Raw genomic sequence first — 19,225 nt, 5'->3', positions numbered from 1 at the left:
TTCACTCTGCCAATGGACTGCAGTGCAAGGTGTGAGGAGACAAGGGAGTTGGAAGAAAATAAATACTTCTTTAGAAAACGATTGAATAAATCATCACCACCAGACTGATTCATGGGAGGGCAGGTCTAATCTGTAAGGAAAGATTCAGTCAGTCTCTCTCTCTTTTCCTTTATTGTCAGAAGTAGGCTTCAAATGAAGTTACTGTGAAAAGCCCCTAGTCGCCACATTCCGGCGCCTGTTCGGGAAGGCTGTTACGGGAATTGAACTGTGCTGCTGGCCTGCTTGGTTAACAAGCACATCTTTCGGGATTTGTGGGAGGAAACCGGAGCGCTGGGAGGAAACCCACGCAGACACGGGGAGAATGTGCAGACTCCGCACAGACAGTGACCCAAGCGGGAATCGAACCTGGGACTCTGGCGTTGTGAAGCAATAGTGCTAACCACTGTACTACTGTGCCGCCTCGTTAGGATTGTATTCACTGGCGTTCAGAAGAATGAGGGGGGGGGAATCTCATAGAAACCTATAAAATACTAACAGGACTAGACAGGGCAGATGCAAGAAGGTATGTTCACGATGGTGGGGGAGTCCAGAACCAGAGGGTCACAGTCTGAGGATACGGGTCAGACCATTTAATACTGAGATGAGGAGAAATGTCTTCACCCAGAGAGTGGTGAGCCTGTGGAATTCGTTACCACAGGAAGCAGTTGAGTCCGAAACATTGTATGGTTTCAAGAAGCAGTGAGATGGGCAGCACGGTGGCGCAGTGGTTAGCACTGGTGCCTCACGGAGCTGAGGTCCCAGGTTCAATCCTGGCCCCGGATCACTGTCCGTATGGAGTTTGCACTTTCTCCCCGGGTCTGCTTGGGTCTCACCCTCACAGCCCAGTGGATTGGCCAGGCTCAATTGCCCCTTAATTGGAAAAAAAAATAATTGGGTAATCTAAATTTATTTAAAAAAAGAAAACAAAAAGAAGCAGTTCGATATAGCACTTCGGGCGAAGGGGATCAAAGGATATGGAGGGGAAGCGGGATCAGGTTATTATGTTGAATGATCGGATATGATCATAATAAATGGTGGAGCGGGCTTGAAGGGCCGTATTTTCTATGTTCTCCTATTTTTCTATGTTTCAATTTTTCTATTTTTATCATCTATTCTTACCTGATTGGATGTTTCTTTCCAATTGATTCTGTAAATCACTGTCAGAAAAAAAGTTACTTGTACAATCACGCAAATGAGCATTCCGGACCAGAAACCTGCAAAATAGTAACGGTGCAGTGAGTACGGAGACAAATGAAGTTGAGTTTTCCTTCCGCCTCTTTTCCTCTGTGGAATATCTCATCTTTATCAGATAGCTGGTGTCAGCCTGCACAGAGCGACTTGTCCCCATTTGGCCTCCGCACCCCTGGAATCCATAGTGAAGAGTTAAGAGAGGGGTCCCATGCCTGATTAGCATGTAACGATCTGTGTTGGAAATGATGTGGAGATGCCGGCGTTGGACTGGGGTGGGCACAGTAAGAAGTCTTACAACACCAGGTTAAAGTCCAGCAGGTTCATTTCAAATCACTAGCTTTCGGAGCACTGCTCCTTCCTCAGGTGAATGAAGAGGTAGGTTCCAGAAACATATATATATATATATATATAGACAAAGTCAATGATGCAAGATGATACTTTGAATGCGAGCATTTGCAGGTAATTAAGTCTTTACAGATCCAGAGAGAAGGGTAATCCCAGGTTACAGAGGTGCGAATTGTCTCAAACTAGGACTGTTGGTAGGATTTTGCAAGCCCAGGCCAGATGGTGGGGGGTAAATATAATGCAACATGAATCCAAGGTCCCGGTTCAGGCCGTACTCTTGTGTGTGTAATTTGGCTATAAGTTTCTGTTCGACGGTTCTGCTTTGCCGCGAGTCCTTAAGACCGCTTTGGAGAACGTTTACCCGGAGATCAGAGGCTGAATGACTTCTTCCTGTGTTGGAAATGTACGTGTGTGAAAGTTGGACGAGACCCTTGACTCGTTTCAGCTGTGATAACTCACTTCCAACATCTATGGTTAGGTGAGAGGTGGCCATGAAATCAAGGTACCCTCTCTAATTGTTCAATTATCAATGTGTTAGCAACTGCATCCTTTGGCAATGACATTATTAAGCCAATTGCATTGTTAAAGGCAGGTGATGATCATTGGCAGAGCTAAACAGTTGGGTGTGGGGAAGTAGACTGTTACTGTGGGGGACATTGAAAAGAGCGCGAGGTAGAGACAGCCGGGACCTTGAAACAGCGCGAGAGGTAGACAGTCGGGACATTGAAAACAGCGCGAGAGGATAGACAGCAGGGGACATTGAAAACAGCGCGATAGGAGAACAGCCGGGACATTGGAAAACAGCGCGAGAGGAAGACAGCTCGGGACATTGAAAACAGCGCGAGAGGAGAGACAGCCGGGACATTGAAAAAGCGCGAGAGGTAAGACAGCCGGGACATTGAAAAGACGCGAGAGGAAGACAGCCGGACATTGAAAAGAGCGCGAGAGGAGACAGCCGGGACATTGAAAACAGCGCGAAGGAGACAGCCGGGACATTGAAAAGCGCGAGAGGAAGACAGCCGGGACATTGAAAACAGCGCGAGAGGTAGAGACAGCCGGGACATTGAAAACAGCGCGAGAGGAGAGACAGCCGGGACATTGAAAACAGCGCGAAGAGAGACAGCCGGGACATTGAAAACAGCGCGAGAGGTAAGACAGCCGGGACATTGAAGAACGCGAGAGGAGACAGCCGGGACATTGAAAACAGCGCGAGAGGAGAGACAGCCGGGACATTGAAAACAGCGCGAGAGGTAAGACAGCGGGACATTGAAAACAGCGCGAGAGGAGAGACAGCCGGGACATTGAAAACAGCGCGAGAGGTAAGACAGCCGGGACATTGAAAACAGCGCGAGAGGTAAGACAGCCGGGACATTGAAAACAGCGCGAGAGGAGAGACAGCCGGGACATTGAAAACAGCGCGAGAGGAGAGACAGCCGGGACATTGAAAACAGCGCGAGAGGAGAGACAGCCGGGACATTGAAAAGCGCGAGAGGAGAGACAGCCGGGACATTGAAAACAGCGCGAGAGGAAGACAGCCGGGACATTGAAAAGACGCGAGAGGAGACAGCCGGACATTGAAAACAGCGCGAGAGGAGAGACAGCCGGGACATTGAAAACAGCGCGAGAGGAGACAGCCGGGACATTGAAAAGAACGCGAGAGGAGAGACAGCCGGGACATTGAAAACGCGAGAGGAGAGACAGCCGGGACATTGAAAGAGCGCGAGAGGAAGACAGCCGGACATTGAAAAGAGCGCGAGAGGAAGACAGCCGGACATTGAAAACAGCGCGAGAGGAAGACAGCCGGACATTGAAACAGCGCGAGAGGAGAGACAGCCGGGACATTGAAAGAGCGCGAGAGGAAGACAGCCGGGACATTGAAAACAGCGAGGAGGGAGGGGACATCATGAAAGCGCGAGAGGTAAGACAGCCGGGACATTGAAAACAGCGCGAGAGGAGACACAGCGGGACATTGAAAACAGCCGAGAGGAGAGACAGCCGGGACATTGAAAACAGCGCGAGAGGAAGACAGCCGGGACATTGAAAACAGCGCGAGAGAGAGACAGCCGGACATTGAAAACAGCGCGAGAGGAGAGACAGCCGGGACATTGAAAACAGCGCGAGAGGAAGACAGCCGGGACATTGAAAACAGCGCGAGAGGAAGACAGCCGGGACATTGAAAACAGCGCGAGAGAGACAGCCGGGACATTGAAAACAGCGCGAGAGGTAAGACAGCCGGGACATTGAAAAGACGCGAGAGGAGAGACAGCCGGGACATTGAAAACAGCGCGAGAGGAGACAGCCGGGACATTGAAAAGCGCGAGAGGAGACAGCCGGGACATTGAAAACAGCGCGAGAGGAGACAGCCGGGACATTGAAAACAGCGCGAGAGGAAGACAGCCGGGACATTGAAAACAGCGCGAGAGGAGAGACAGCGGGACATTGAAAAGCGCGAGGAGAGACAGCCACATTGAAAACAGCGCGAGAGGAAGACAGCCGGGACATTGAAAAGACGCGAGAGGAGAGACAGCCGGGACATTGAAAAGAACGCGAGAGGAGAGACAGCCGGGACATTGAAAACAGCGCGAGAGGAGAGACAGCCGGGACATTGAAAAGCGCGAGAGGAGAGACAGCCGGGACATTGAAAACAGCGCGAGAGGTAAGACAGCCGGGACATTGAAAAGCGCGCGAGAGGAGACAGCGGGACATTGAAAAGCGCGAGAGGTAGACAGCCGGGACATTGAAAACAGCGCGAGAGGAGAGACAGCCGGGACATTGAAAACAGCGCGAGAGGAGAGACAGCCGGGACATTGAAAACAGCGCGAGAGGAGAGACAGCGGGACATTGAAAACAGCGGGAGAGGTAAGACAGCCGGGACATTGCAAACAGCGCGAGAGGTAAGACAGCCGGACATTGAAAAGAGCGCGAGAGGTAAGACAGTCGGGACATTGAAAAGCGCGAGAGGAGAGACAGCCGGGACATTGAAAAGAGCGCGAGAGGAGAGACAGCCGGGACATTGAAAAGCGCGAGAGGAGACAGCCGGGACATTGAAAAGAGCGGAGAAGACAGCCGGGACATTGAAAAGAGCGCGAGAGGAGAGACAGCCGGGACATTGAAAACAGCGCGAGAGGTAGACAGCGGACATTGAAAAGAGCGCGAGAGGAAGACAGCCGGGACATTGAAAACAGCGCGAGAGGTAAGACAGCCGGGACATTGAAAACAGCGCGAGAGGTAAGACAGCCGGGACATTGAAAACAGCGCGAGAGGAGAGACAGCCGGGACATTGAAAAGAGCGCGAGAGGAGAGACAGCCGGGACATTGAAAACAGCGCGAGAGGAGAGACAGTCGGGACATTGAAAAGCGCGAGAGGTAAGACAGCGGGACATTGAAAACAGCGCGAGAGGAAGACAGCCGGGACATTGAAAACAGCGCGAGAGGTAAGACAGCCGGGACATTGAAAACAGCGCGAGAGGAGAGACAGCCGGACATTGAAAAGCGCGAGAGGAGAGACAGCCGGGACATTGAAAACAGCGCGAGAGGAGAGACAGCCGGGACATTGAAACAGCGCGAGAGAGACAGCCGGGACATTGAAAACAGCGCGAGAGGAGAGACAGCCGGGACATTGAAAACAGCGCGAGAGGTGAGACAGCCGGGACATTGAAAACAGCGCGAGAGGGAAGACAGCCACATTGAAAACAGCGCGAGAGGTAAGACAGCCACATTGAAAACAGCGCGAGAGGAGAGACAGCCGGGACATTGAAACAGCGCGAGAGGAGAGACAGCCGGGACATTGAAAACAGCGCGAGAGGAGAGACAGCCGGGACATTGAAAACAGCGCGAGAGGAGACAGCCGGGACATTGAAAACAGCGCGAGAGGAGAGACAGCCACATTGAAAAGCGCGAGAGGTAGACAGCCGGGACATTGAAAACAGCGCGAGAGGAAGACAGCCGGGACATTGAAAACAGCGCGAGAGGAGACAGCCGGACATTGAAACAGCGCGAGAGGAAGACAGCCGGGACATTGAAAACAGCGCGAGAGGTAAGACAGCCGGGACATTGAAAACAGCGCGAGAGGAGACAGCCGGGACATTGAAAACAGCGCGAGAGGAGAGACAGCCGGGACATTGAAACAGCGCGAGAGGAGAGACAGCCGGGACATTGAAAACAGCCGAGAGGAGAGACAGCCGGGACATTGAAAACAGCGCGAGAGGTAAGACAGCCGGGACATTGAAAAGCGCGAGAGGAGAGACAGCCGGGACATTGAAAACAGCGCGAGGAGAGACAGCCGGGACATTGAAAACAGCGCGAGAGGAAGACAGCCGGGACATTGAAAACAGCGCGAGAGGAGAGACAGCCGGGACATTGAAAACAGCGCGAGAGGTAAGACAGCGGGACATTGAAAACAGCGCGAGAGGTAGACAGCCGGGACATTGAAAACAGCGCGAGAGGAGAGACAGCCGGGACATTGAAAACAGCGCGAGAGGAGAGACAGCCGGGACATTGAAAACGCGAGAGGAGAGACAGCCGGGACATTGAAAACAGCGCGAGAGGAAGACAGCCGGGACATTGAAAACAGCGCGAGGAGAGACAGCCGGACATTGAAAACAGCGCGAGAGGTAAGACAGCCGGGACATTGAAAACAGCGCGAGAGGTAAGACAGCGGGACATTGAAAACAGCGCGAGAGGAGAGACAGCGGGACATTGAAAACAGCGCGAGAGGAAGACAGCGGGACATTGAAAACAGCGCGAGAGGAGAGACAGCCGGGACATTGAAAACAGCGCGAGAGGAGAGACAGCCGGGACATTGAAAACAGCGCGAGAGGTAAGACAGCCGGGACATTGAAAACAGCGCGAGAGGAGAGACAGCCGGACATTGAAAACAGCGCGAGAGGAGAGACAGCCAGGACATTGAAAAGCGCGAGAGTAAGACAGCCGGGACATTGAAAAGCGCGAGAGGAGACAGCCGGGACATTGAAAACAGCGCGAGAGGAGAGACAGCCGGGACATTGAAAACGCGAGAGGAGACAGCCGGGACATTGAAACAGCGCGAGAGGAGAGACAGCCGGGACATTGAAAACAGCGCGAGAGAAGACAGCCGGACATTGAAAACAGCGCGAGAGGAAGACAGCCGGGACATTGAAAAGACGCGAGAGGAGAGACAGCCGGGACATTGAAAACAGCGCGAGAGGTAAGACAGCCGGGACATTGAAAAGCGCGAGAGGAGGACGCCGGGACATTGAAAAGCGCGAGAGGAGACAGCCGGGACATTGAAAACAGCGCGAGAGGTAGACAGCCGGGACATTGAAAACAGCGCGAGAGGAAGACAGCGGGACATTGAAAACAGCGCGAGAGGAGAGACAGCCGGGACATTGAAAAGAGCGCGAGAGGAAGACAGCGGGACATTGAAAAGCGCGAGAGAGAGACAGCCGGACATTGAAACAGCGCGAGAGGAGACAGGGGACATTGAAAACAGCGCGAGAGGAAGACAGCCGGGACATTGAAAACAGCGCGAGAGGAGAGACAGCGGGACATTGAAAACAGCGCGAGAGGAAGACAGCCGGGACATTGAAAACAGCGCGAGAGAGACAGCCGGGACATTGAAAAGAGCGCGAGAGGTAAGACAGTCGGGACATTGAAAACAGCGCGAGAGGAGAGACAGCCGGGACATTGAAAACAGCGCGAGAGGAGAGACAGCCGGGACATTGAAAAGAGCGCGAGAGGAGAGACAGCCGGGACATTGAAAAGAGCGGGAGAGGTAAGACAGCCGGGACATTGAAAAGAGCGCGAGAGGTAAGACAGCCGGGACATTGAAAACGCGAGAGGTAAGACAGTCGGACATTGAAAAGAGCGCGAGAGGAAGACAGCCGGGACATTGAAAACAGTAGCGAGAGGAGAGACAGCGGGACATTGAAAACAGCGCGAGAGGTAAGACAGCCGGGACATTGAAAACAGCGCGAGAGGTAAGACAGCCGGGACATTGAAAACAGCGCGAGAGGAGAGACAGCCGGGACATTGAAAACAGCGCGAGAGGAGAGACAGCCGGGACATTGAAAACAGCGCGAGAGGTAAGACAGCTGGGACATTGAAAACAGCGCGAGAGGTAAGACAGCCGGGACATTGAAAACAGCGCGAGAGGAGAGACAGCCAGGGACATTGAAAACAGCGCGAGAGGAGAGACAGCCGGGACATTGAAAAGAGCGCGAGAGGGAGAGACAGCCGGGACATTGAAAAGAGCGCGAGAGGTAGAGACAGCTCGGGACATTGAAAACAGCGCGAGGAGGTAAGACAGCCGGGACATTGAAAACAGCGCGAGAGGTAGAGACAGCCGGGACATTGAAAACAGCGCGAGAGGAGAGACAGCCGGGACATTGAAAACAGCGCGAAGGAGGTAAGACAGCCGGGGACATTGAAAACAGCGCGAGAGGTAGACAGCGGGACATTGAAAACAGACGCTAGAGGAGAGACAGCCGGACATTGAAAACAGCGCGAGAGGAGAGCAGCCGGGACATTGAAAACAGAAGCGCGAGAGGTAGACAGCGGGACATTGAAAACAGCGGGAGAGGAGAGGACCCGTGACATTGAAAAACAGCGCGAGAGGATAGACAGCCGGGACATTGAAAACAGCGCGAGAGAAGACAGCCGGGACATTGAAAAACAGCGCGAGAGGAGAGACAGCCGGGAACATTGAAAACAGCGCGGAGGAGAGACAGCCGGACAATTGAAAAGAGCGCGAGAGGTAAGACAGCTGGACATTGAAAAACAGCGCGAGAGGTAGAACAGCGGGACATTGAAAACAGCGCGAGAGGTAGAGACAGTCCGGGACTTGAAAACAAGCGGGAGAGGTAGAGACAGCCGGGACTTGAAAAGAGCGCGAGAGGAGAGACAGCCGGACATTGAAACAGCGCGAGAGGTAAGACAGCCGGGACATTGAAAACAGCGCGAGAGTAAGACAGCCGGGACATTGAAAACAGCGCGAGAGGTAAGACAGCCGGGAACATTGAAAACAGCGCGAGAGGAAGACAGCCGAGACATTGAAAACAGCGCTGAGAGGTAGAGACAGCCTGGGACATTTAAAAAGCGCGAGAGGAGAGACAGCCGGGACATTGAAAAAGAGGCGAGAGGTAAGACAGCCGGGACATTGAAAACAGCGCGAGAGAGAGACAGCCGGGACATTGAAAAGAGCGCGAGAGGAAGACAGCCGGGACATTGAAAACAGCGCGAGAGGTAAGACAGCCGGGACATTGAAACAGCGCGAGAGGAGAGAGACAGCGGACATTGAAAACAGCGCGAGAGGATAGACAGCCGGGACATTGAAAACAGCGCGAGAGGGAGAGACAGCCGGGACATTGAAAACAGCGCGAGAGGTAAGACAGCTGGGACATTGTAAAAGAGCGCGAGAGGAGAGACAGCCGGGACATTGAAAACAGCGCGAGAGGTAAGACAGTCCGGGACATTGAAAACAGCGCGAGAGGTAAGACAGCCGGGACATTGAAAACAGCGCGAGAGGTAAGACAGCCGGGACATTGAAAACAGCGCGAGAGGAGAGACAGCCGGGACATTGAAAACAGCGCGAGAGGAGAGACAGCCGGGACATTGAAAACAGCGCGAGAGGTAAGACAGCCGGGACATTGAAACAGCGCGAGAGGAGAGACAGCCGGGACATTGAAACAGCGCGAGAGGAGAGACAGCCGGGACATTGAAAACAGCGCGAGAGGAGAGACAGCCGGGACATTGAAAACAGCGCGAGAGGAGAGACAGCCGGGACATTGAAAAGAGCGCGAGAGGTAAGACAGCCGGGACATTGAAAACAGCGCGAGAGGAGAGACAGCCGGGACATTGAAAACAGCGCGAGAGGAGAGACAGCCGGGACATTGAAAACAGCGCGAGAGGAGAGACAGCCGGGACATTGAAAAGAGCGCGAGAGGTAAGACAGCTGGGACATTGAAAACAGCGCGAGAGGTAAGACAGCCGGGACATTGAAAACAGCGCGAGAGGAGAGACAGCCGGGACATTGAAAAACAGCGCGGAGAGGAGAGACAGCCGGGACATGAAAACAGCGCGAGAGGAGAGACAGCCGGGACATTGAAAACAGCGCGAGAGAGAGACAGCCGGGACATTGAAAAGAGCGCGAGAGGTAAGACAGCCGGGACATTGAAAACAGCGCGAGAGGTAGAGACAGTCGGACATTGAAAACAGCGCGAGAGGAGAGACAGCGGGACATGAAAACAGCGCGAGAGGAGAGACAGCCGGGACATTGAAAAGAGCGCGAGAGGTAAGACAGCCGGGACATTGAAAACAGCGCGAGAGGAGAGACAGCCGGGACATTGAAAACAGCGCGAGAGGAGAGACAGCCGGGACATTGAAAAGAGCGCGAGAGGTAAGACAGCCGGGACATTGAAAACAGCGTGAGAGGTAAGACAGTCGGGACATTGAAAACAGCGCGAGAGGAGAGACAGCCGGGACATTGAAAAGAGCGCGAGAGGTAAGACAGCTGGGACATTGAAAACAGCGCGAGAGGTAAGACAGCCGGGACATTGAAAACAGCGCGAGAGGGAGAGACAGCCAGGACTTTGAAAACAGCGCGAGAGGTAAGACAGCCGGGACATTGAAAAGAGCGCGAGAGGTAAGACAGTCGGGACATTGAAAACAGCGTGAGAGGTAAGACAGTCGGGACATTGAAAACAGCGCGATAGGAGAGACAGCCGGGACATTGAAAACAGCGCGAGAGGTAAGACAGTCGGGACATTGAAAACAGCGCGAGAGGAGAGACAGCCGGGACATTGAAACAGCGCGAGAGGTAAGACAGTCGGGACTTTGAAAACAGCGCGAGAGGAGAGACAGCCGGGACATTGAAAACAGCGCGAGAGGAGAGACAGCCGGGACATTGAAAACAGCGCGATAGGAGAGACAGCTGGGACATTGAAAACAGCGCGAGAGGTAAGACAGCCGGGACATTGAAAAGAGCGCGAGAGGTAAGACAGTCGGGACATTGAAAAGAGCGGGAGGGGACACATTGAGAGCGGCGGGGTGCCAGCGGGAGCAAAGATAATATAAGGCGGGAACCGGAAGTACGGCCCGCGGACTTCTGGGAAGGATTTTCTCCTAGCCAATAAATTGTGGTGGAGAGGATACCCGAGACACTACACGTGTAGTGTCTCCCACCCGGCCTCCTCCTCTAACCTAATAATAAGACCCATTGGGGTGAGCAGGTAAGTGCTATATTATATTATTATTTTTTTTATTTGTTTTATATTTGTTTACTAGAACTTGGTTGAAATTAAGTGGGATGGCAGGGAAGGTAGTGCAATGTTCCTCCTGCAGGATGTTTGAGGTGAGGGATGCCGTTAGTGTCCCTGCTGATTTTACCTGCAGGAAGTGCAGCCAGCCCCAGCTCCTACAAGACCGGGTTATGGTACTGGAGCTGGAGTTGGATGAACTTCGGATCATTCGGGAGGCAGAGGTGGTCATAGATAGGAGCTTCAGGGAAGTAGTTACACCAAAGACTGGAGATGGATGGGTAACTGTAAGAGGGACTGGGAAGAAGCAGACAGTACAGGGACCCCCTGCGGTCGTTCCCCTGAGTAACAAGTATACCGTTTTGGATACTTGTGGGGGGGGGGGGACTTACCAGGGGTAAGCCATGGGGTGCGGGACTCTAGCACGGAGTCTGTCCCTGTTGCTCAGAAGGGAAGGGGGGAGAGGAGCAGAGCATTAGTAATTGGGGACTCAATAGTCAGGGGCACAGATAGGAGATTTTGTGGGAGCGAGAGAGACTCACGTTTGGTATGTTGCCTCCCAGGTGCAAGGGTAAGTGATGTCTCGGATCGTGTTTTTCGGGTCCTTAAGGGGGAGGGGGAGCAGCCCCAAGTCGTAGTCCACATTGGCACTAACGACATAGGTAGGAAAGGGGACAAGGATGTCAGGCAGGCCTTTAGGGAGCTAGGATGGAAGCTCAGAGCGAGAACAAACAGAGTTGTTATCTCTGGGTTGTTGCCCGTGCCACGTGATAGTGAGACGAGGAATAGGGAGAGAGAGCAATTAAACACGTGGCTACAGGGATGGTGCAGGCGGGAGGGATTCAGATTTCTGGATAACTGGGGCTCTTTCTGGGGAAGGTGGGACCTCTATAGACAGGATGGTCTACATCTGAACCTAAGGGGCACCAATATCCTGGGGGGGAGATTTGTTAGTACTCTTTGGGGGGTTTAAACTAATTCAGCAGGGGCATGGGAACCTGGATTGTAGTTTTGGGGTGCGAGAGATTGAGAGTAGAGAGCTCAGGAGCACAGATTTGACTTCGCAGGAGGGCGGCAGTGTTCAGGTAGGTGGTTTGAAGTGTGTCTACTTCAATGCCAGGAGTATACGAAATAAGGTAGGGGAACTGGCAGCATGGGTTGGTACCTGGGACTTCGATGTTGTGGCCATTTCAGAGACATGGATAGAGCAGGGACAGGAATGGTTGTTGCAGGTTCCGGGGTTTAGGTGCTTTAGTAAAGTCAGAGAAGGGGGCAAAAGAGGGGGAGGTGTGGCGCTGCTAGTCAAGGACAGTATTACGGTGGCAGAAAGGGTGCAAGATGGGGACTCTTCTTCCGAGGTAGTATGGGCTGAGGTTAGAAACAGGAAAGGAGAGGTCACCCTGCTGGGAGTTTTCTATAGGCCACCTAATAGTTCTAGAGATGTAGAGGAAAGGATGGCGAAGATGATTCTGGAAAAGAGCGAAAGTAACAGGGCAGTTGTTATGGGAGACTTTAACTTTCCTAATATTGACTGGAAAAGATATAGTTCGAGTACATTGGATGGGTCGTTCTTTGTACAATGTGTGCAGGAGGGTTTTCTGACACAATATGTTGACAGGCCAACAAGAGGTGAGGCCACTTTGGATTTGGTTTTGGGTAATGAACCAGGCCAGGTGTTAGATCTGGAGGTAAGTGAACACTTTGGAGACAGTGACCACAATTCGGTGACCTTTACATTAGTGATGGAAAGGGATAAGTATACCCTGCAGGGCAAGAGTTATAGCTGGGGAAGGGCAATTATGATGCCATTAGACATGACTTAGGATGTGTAGGTTGGAGAAGTAGGCTGCAAGGGTTGGGCACACTGGATATGTGGAGCTTGTTCAAGGAACAGCTATTGCGTGTTCTTGATCAGTACGTACCAGTCAGACAGGGAGGAAAGGGTAGAGCGAGGGAACCGTGGTTTACCAAAGAAGTGGAATCTCTTGTTAAGAGGAAAAAGGAGGCCTATGTGAAGATGAGGCGTGAAGTTTCAGTTGGGGCGCTTGATAGTTACAGGGAAGCGAGGAAGGATCTAAAGAGAGAGCTAAGACGAGCAAGGAGGGGACATGAGAAGTCTTTGGCAGGTAGGATCAAGGAAAACCCAAAAGCTTTCTATAGGTATGTCAGGAATAAAAGAATGACTAGGGTAAGAGTAGGGCCAGTCAAGGACAGTGGTGGGAAGTTGTGTGTGGAGGCTGAGGAGATAAGCGAGATACTAAATGAATACTTTTTGTCAGTATTCACTCAGGAAAAAGATAATATTGTGGAGGAGAATGCTGAGACCCAGGCTATTAGAATAGATGGCATTGAGGTGAGTAGGGAAGAAGTGTTGGCAATTCTGGACAAGGTGAAAATAGATAAGTCCCCGGGGCCTGATGGGATTTATCCTAGGATTCTCTGGGAAGCCAGGGAAGAGATTGCTGAGCCTTTGGCTTTGATTTTTAGGTCATCATTGGCTACAGGAATAGTGCCAGAGGACTGGAGGATAGCAAATGTGGTCCCTTTGTTCAAGAAGGGGAGTAGAGATAACCCCGGTAACTATAGGCCGGTGAGCCTAACATCTGTGGTGGGTAAAGTCTTGGAGAGGATTATAAAAGATACGATTTATAATCATCTAGATAGGAATAATATGATTAGGGATAGTCAGCATGGTTTTGTGAAGGGTAGGTCATGCCTCACAAACCTTATCGAGTTCTTTGAGAAGGTGACTGAACAGGTAGACGAGGGTAAAGCAGTTGATGTGGTGTATATGGATTTCAGTAAAGCGTTTGATAAGGTTCCCCACGGTCGGCTATTGCAGAAAATACGGAGGCTGGGGATTGAGGGTGATTTAGAGATGTGGATCAGAAATTGGCTAGTTGAAAGAAGACAGAGAGTGGTGGTTGATGGGAAATGTTCAGAATGGAGTTCAGTTACGAGTGGCGTACCACAAGGATCTGTTCTGGGGCCGTTGCTGTTTGTCATTTTTATAAATGACCTAGAGGAGGGAGCAGAAGGATGGGTAAGTAAATTTGCAGACGACACTAAAGTCGGTGGAGTTGTAGACAGTGCGGAAGGATGTTGCAGGTTACAGAGGGACATAGATAAGCTACGGAGCTGGGCTGAGAGGTGGCAAATGGAGTTTAATGTGGAGAAGTGTGAGGTGATTCACTTTGGAAAGAATAACAGGAATGCGGAATATTTGGCTAATGGTAAAATTCTTGGTAGTGTGGATGAGCAGAGGGATCTCGGTGTCCATGTACATAGATCCCTGAAAGTTACCACCCAGGTTGATAGGGTCGTGAAGAAGGCCTATGGTGTGTTGGCCTTTATTGGTAGAGGGATTGAGTTCCGGAGCCATGAGGTCATGTTGCAGTTGTACAAAACTCTAGTACGGCCGCATTTGGAGTATTGCGTACAGTTCTGGTCGCCTCATTATAGGAAGGACGTGGAAGCTTTGGAACGGGTGCAGAGGAGATTTACCAGGATGTTGCCTGGTATGGAGGGAAAATCTTATGAGGAAAGGCTGATGGACTTGAGGTTGTTTTCGTTAGAGAGAAGAAGGTTAAGAGGTGACCTAATAGAGGCATACAAAATGATCAGAGGGTTAGATAGGGTGGACAGCGAGAGCCTTCTCCCGCGGATGGAGGTGGCTATCACGAGGGGACATAGCCTTAAATTGAGGGGTAATAGATATAGGACAGAGGTCAGAGGTGGGTTTTTTACGCAAAGAGTGGTGAGGCCGTGGAATGCCCTACCTGCAACAGTAGTGAACTCGCCAACATTGAGGGCATTTAAAAGTTTATTGGATAAGCATATGGATGATAAGGGCATAGTGTAGGTTAGATGGCCTTTAGTTTTTTTTCCATGTCGGTTAAACATTGAGGGCCGAAGGGCCTGTACTGCGCTGTATCGTTCTATGTTCTATGTTCTGAGAATAAACGTCAAGCTTCAGACTCATTGCTTCACCATATACAATTATTGGTGAACTAGTTTTAATGGACACGGGCTGTAAGATTACAGAGGGCTGGTTAAACCCTAAAGACAGCACTTCCATCTGATTGGATCCTCCAGTACTGATCGGGAGATGGAATGAACGCCTCCGCACTTCAAAGAAAATGGATGGTGGGTGATAATTGCCAATAAAGGGGAAAAAATTTAAATTCCTACCAAAGGCACCAAGTTTGGCAGCAAACATCAGTGCGATTCCAATGGGGAACCCAGTGAGGTAATATCCCACCAGGTTACCGATCGCCCCCAGTTTCTGCTTGCCAGCTCCTCTCAGCACTCCACCGCTTACACTCTGTAGAGTAGACAAACAGAATATATTACAGAGATTACACAACAACTTGCTGTGGTTTGCACCAAAACCTAGTGTCTTAACAGGTCCTCCAATAATTCAGAGTCAGTGGATTACACTTTGAAAAAAATGAAATGAAAATCGCTTATTGTCACGAGTAGGCTTCAATGAAGTTACTGTGAAAAGCCCCTAGTCGCCACATTCCGGCCGCTGTCCGGGGAGGCTGGTACGGGAATCGAACCGTGCTGCTGGCCTGCCTCGGTCTGCTTTCAAAGCCAGCGATTTAGCCCAGTGTGCTAAACCAGCTCCTGTGGGCTGGTCACCGGTGTTAAGTTGGGAATAGCTCGCGTGGTCAAATCACTTTCTTGGACTGTTGACAGTAAAGGACATTAAGATAATATAAAACAGGACAAGAGGCATGTGCAGGATGGACACAGGTATAGATCACTTGTTTCTGCAGGTGAAAACTTCTGGGTAAAATTGGATTGCATCGGTAACAAAGTGAGAAATGAAAGTCCAGGTGTGATGTCAGGAAGTGTGACCAATAGAATCCGACAGCTGTGTGGCTGTGAGTAAGAATTTATTGATATGATACAGATCATTTAAAATAAAAGAGTTAACAGTTAACAATAGTGAACAACTGAGATGCCATGTATAAGCTTGCTGCAAGACCGCGTGTGTGCAGGTTTTTGTCACCAACTTTGATTTCAAGGCCTGTATTTATTGAGACATTCCCTAACTGCAGGAGAAGTCAAAATTCCAGGTTTCGGGGTAGGGAAAGGGGATTGTACTTTGGAATGCTGCCTACGGTGACTGACGTCTTGGGAAATTAGACTATGATCCCAGGTTGCTAAAGGGGTGAACGTTTTTTGATTTTAAAATTTTTTTTCTCTTCTTTTAGGAAATTTAGTGGACCCAATTAATTTTTTTCCAATTAAGGGGCAATTTAACGTGGCCAATTAACCTACTGTGCACAATTTTGGGTTGTGGAGGTGAGACCCACGCAGATACGGGGAGAATGTGCAAACTCCTCACGGACAGTGACCCAGAGCCGGGATCAAACCTGGGACCTCAAAGAACAAAGAACAAAGAAAAGTACAGCATAGGAACAGGCCCTTTGGCTCTCCAAGCCTGTGCTGACCATGCTGCCCGTCTAAACTAAAATCTTCTCACTTCCGGGGACCGTAACCCTCTATCCCTCTATTCCCATCCTATTCATGTATTTGTCAAGATGCCCCTGAAATGTCACTATCGTCCCTGCTTCCACCACCTCCTCTGGCAGCGAGTTCCAGGCACCCACTACCTCGTACATCTCCTCTAAACCTTGCTTCTCGCACCTTAAACCTATGCCCCCTAGTAATTGACCCCTCTACCCTGGGAAAAAGTCTCTGATTATCCACTCTGTCTATGTCCCTCATAATTTTGTAGACCTCTATCAGGTCGCCCCTTAATCTCCGCCGTTCCAGTGAGAACAAACCAAGTTTATTCAACCTCTCCTCATAGCTAATGCCCTCCATACCAGGCAACATCCATACCAGGTAAATCTCTTCTGCACCCTCTCTAAAGCCTCCACATCCTTCTGTTACTGTGGCGACCAGAATTGAATACTATACTCCAAGTGTGGCCTAACTAAGTTCTATACAGCTGCAACATGACTTGCCAATTTTTATACTCAATGCCCCGGCCAATGAAGGCAAGCATGCCGTATGCCTTCTTGACTACATTCCCCACCTGTGTTGCCCCTTTCAGTGACCTGTGGACCTGTACACCTAGATCTCTCTGACTGTCAATACGCATGAGGGTTCTACCATTCACTGTATATTCCCTACCTGCATTAGACCTTCCAAAATGCATTACCTCACATTTGTCCAGATTAAACTCCATCTGCCATCTCCTCGCCCAAGTCTCCAAACAATCTAAATCTTGCTGTATCCTCTGACAGTCCTTATCGCTATCCGCAATTCCACCAACATTTGTGTCATCTACAAACTTATTAATCAGACCAGTTCATTTTCAAAGAAGAACAAAGAACAAAGAAAAGTTACAGCACAGGAACAAGCCCTTCGGCCCTCCAAGCCTGCACCAATCCAGATCCTCTATCTAAAACTGTTGCCTATTTTCTAAGGAACAAAGAAATTCCTCCAAATCATTTATATGTACTACGAACAGCAAAAGTCCCAGCACTGATCCCTGCGGAACACCACTAGTCACAGCCCTCCAATTAGAAAAGCACATTTCCATTGCTACTCTCTGCCTTCTATGGCCGAGCCAGTTCTGTATCCACCTTGCCAGCCCACCCCTGATTCCGTGTGATTTCACCTTTTGTACCAGTCTGCCATGATGGACCTTGTCAAAGGCCTTACTGAAGTCCATATAGACAACATCCACTGCCCTACCTGCATCAATCATCTTTGTGACCTCCTTGAAAAACTCTATCTAGTTAGTGAGACACGACTTCCCCTTCAAAAAACTGTGCTGCCTCTCGCTAATACGTCCATTTGCTTCCAAATGGGAGTAGATCCTGTCTCGAAGAATTCTCTCCAGTAATTTCCCTACCACTGACATAAGGCTCACCAGCCTGTAGTTTCCCTGGATTATCCTTGCTACCCTTCTTAAACAAAGGAACAACATTGGCTATTCTCCAGTCCTCTGGGGCATCACCTGAAGACAGTGAGGATCCAAAGATTTCTGTCAAGGCCTCAGCAATTTCCTCTCTAGCCTCCTTCAGTATTCTGGGGTAGATCCCACCAGGCCCTGGGGACTTACCTACCTTAATATTTTTCAAGACGCCCAACACCTCGTCTTTTTGGATCTCAATGTGACCCAGGCTATCTACACACCCTTCTCCAGACTCAACATCCACCAATTCCTTCTCTTTGGTGAATACTGATGCAAAGTATTCATTTAGTCCCTCAGCCATTTCCTCTGGCTCCACACATAGATCCCCTCACCTGTTCTTCAGTGGGCCAACCCTTTCCCTGGCTACCCTCTTGCTTTTTATGTATGTGTAAAAAGCCTTGGGATTTTCCTTAACCCTATTTGCCAATGACTTTTCGTGACCCCTTTTAGCCCTCCTGACTCCTTGCTTAAGTTCCTTCCTACTTTCCTTATATTCCACACAGGCTTTGTCTGTTCTCAGCCTTCGAGCCCTGACAAATGCCTCCTTTTTCTTTTTGACGAGGCCTACAATATCTCCCGTTATTCAAGGTTCCCGAAATTTGCCTTATTTATCCTTCTTCCGCACAGGAACATGCCGGTCCTGAATTCCTTTCAACTGACATTTGAAAATCTCCCACATGTCAGATGTTGATTTACCCTCAAACATCCGCCCCCAATCTAGGTTCTTCAGTTCCTGTCTAATATTGTTATAATTAGCCTTCCCCCAATTTAGTACATTCACCCTAGGACCACTCTTATCCTTGTCCATCAGCACTTTAAAACTTACTGAATTGTGGTCACTGTTCCTGAAATGCTCCCCTACTGAAACTTCTACCACCTGGCCGGGCTCATTCCCCAATACCAGGTCCAGTATAGCCCCTTCCCTAGTTGGACTATCAACTTATTGTTTTAAGAAGCCCTCCTGGATGCTCCTTACAAACTCTGCCCCGTTCATGCCCCTAGCACTAAGTGAGTCCCAGTCAATATTGGGGAAGTTAAAGTCTCCCATCACAACAACCCTGTTGCTTTTGCTCCTTTCCAAAATCTGTCTACCTATCTGCTCCTCTATCTCCCGCTGGCTGTTGGGTGGCCTGTAGTAAACCCCCAACATTGTGACTGCACCCTTCTTATTCCTGATCTCTACCCATATAGCCTCGCTGCCCGCTGATGTGTCCTCCCGTAGTACAGCTGTGATATTCTCCCTAATCAGTCGCGCAACTCCACCACCCCTTTGACATCCCCCTCTGTCCCGCCTGAAACATCTAAATCCTGGAACGTTTAACTGCCAATCCTGTCCTTCCCTGAACCAGGTCTCTGTAATGGCAATAACATCATAGTTCCAAGTACTAATCCAAGCTCTAAGTTCATCTGCCTTATCTGTTATACTTCCTGCATTAAAACATATGCACTTCAGGCCACCAGTCCCGCTGTTTTCAGC

The 19,225-nt window shown here is 50.4% G+C and overlaps 1 protein-coding gene across 5 annotated transcripts in view; it reads right to left on the bottom strand.

Moving 5' to 3' along the window:
* LOC119975072 (multidrug and toxin extrusion protein 1-like) overlaps positions 1-19,225 on the bottom strand; it is a 68,569-nt gene that overhangs the window by 6,431 nt on the left and 42,913 nt on the right. For all 5 annotated transcript variants that reach the window (XM_038814572.1, XM_038814574.1, XM_038814575.1 and 2 more), the window contains exons 15-16: positions 15,000-15,132; positions 1,159-1,253 (exon numbers count right to left, since the gene is read on the bottom strand). In XM_038814572.1, the coding sequence (XP_038670500.1) occupies positions 1,159-1,253; positions 15,000-15,132 (228 nt within the window). The remainder of the gene's footprint in view (positions 1-1,158; positions 1,254-14,999; positions 15,133-19,225) is intronic.

This window comes from Scyliorhinus canicula, chromosome 12 (genome assembly GCF_902713615.1).
Source record: "Scyliorhinus canicula chromosome 12, sScyCan1.1, whole genome shotgun sequence".
In the NCBI taxonomy this organism is placed as follows: domain Eukaryota; kingdom Metazoa; phylum Chordata; class Chondrichthyes; order Carcharhiniformes; family Scyliorhinidae; genus Scyliorhinus; species Scyliorhinus canicula.
Note: the sequence above shows the minus strand (reverse complement) of the source record. Positions and strands in the feature narration are given on the sequence as shown.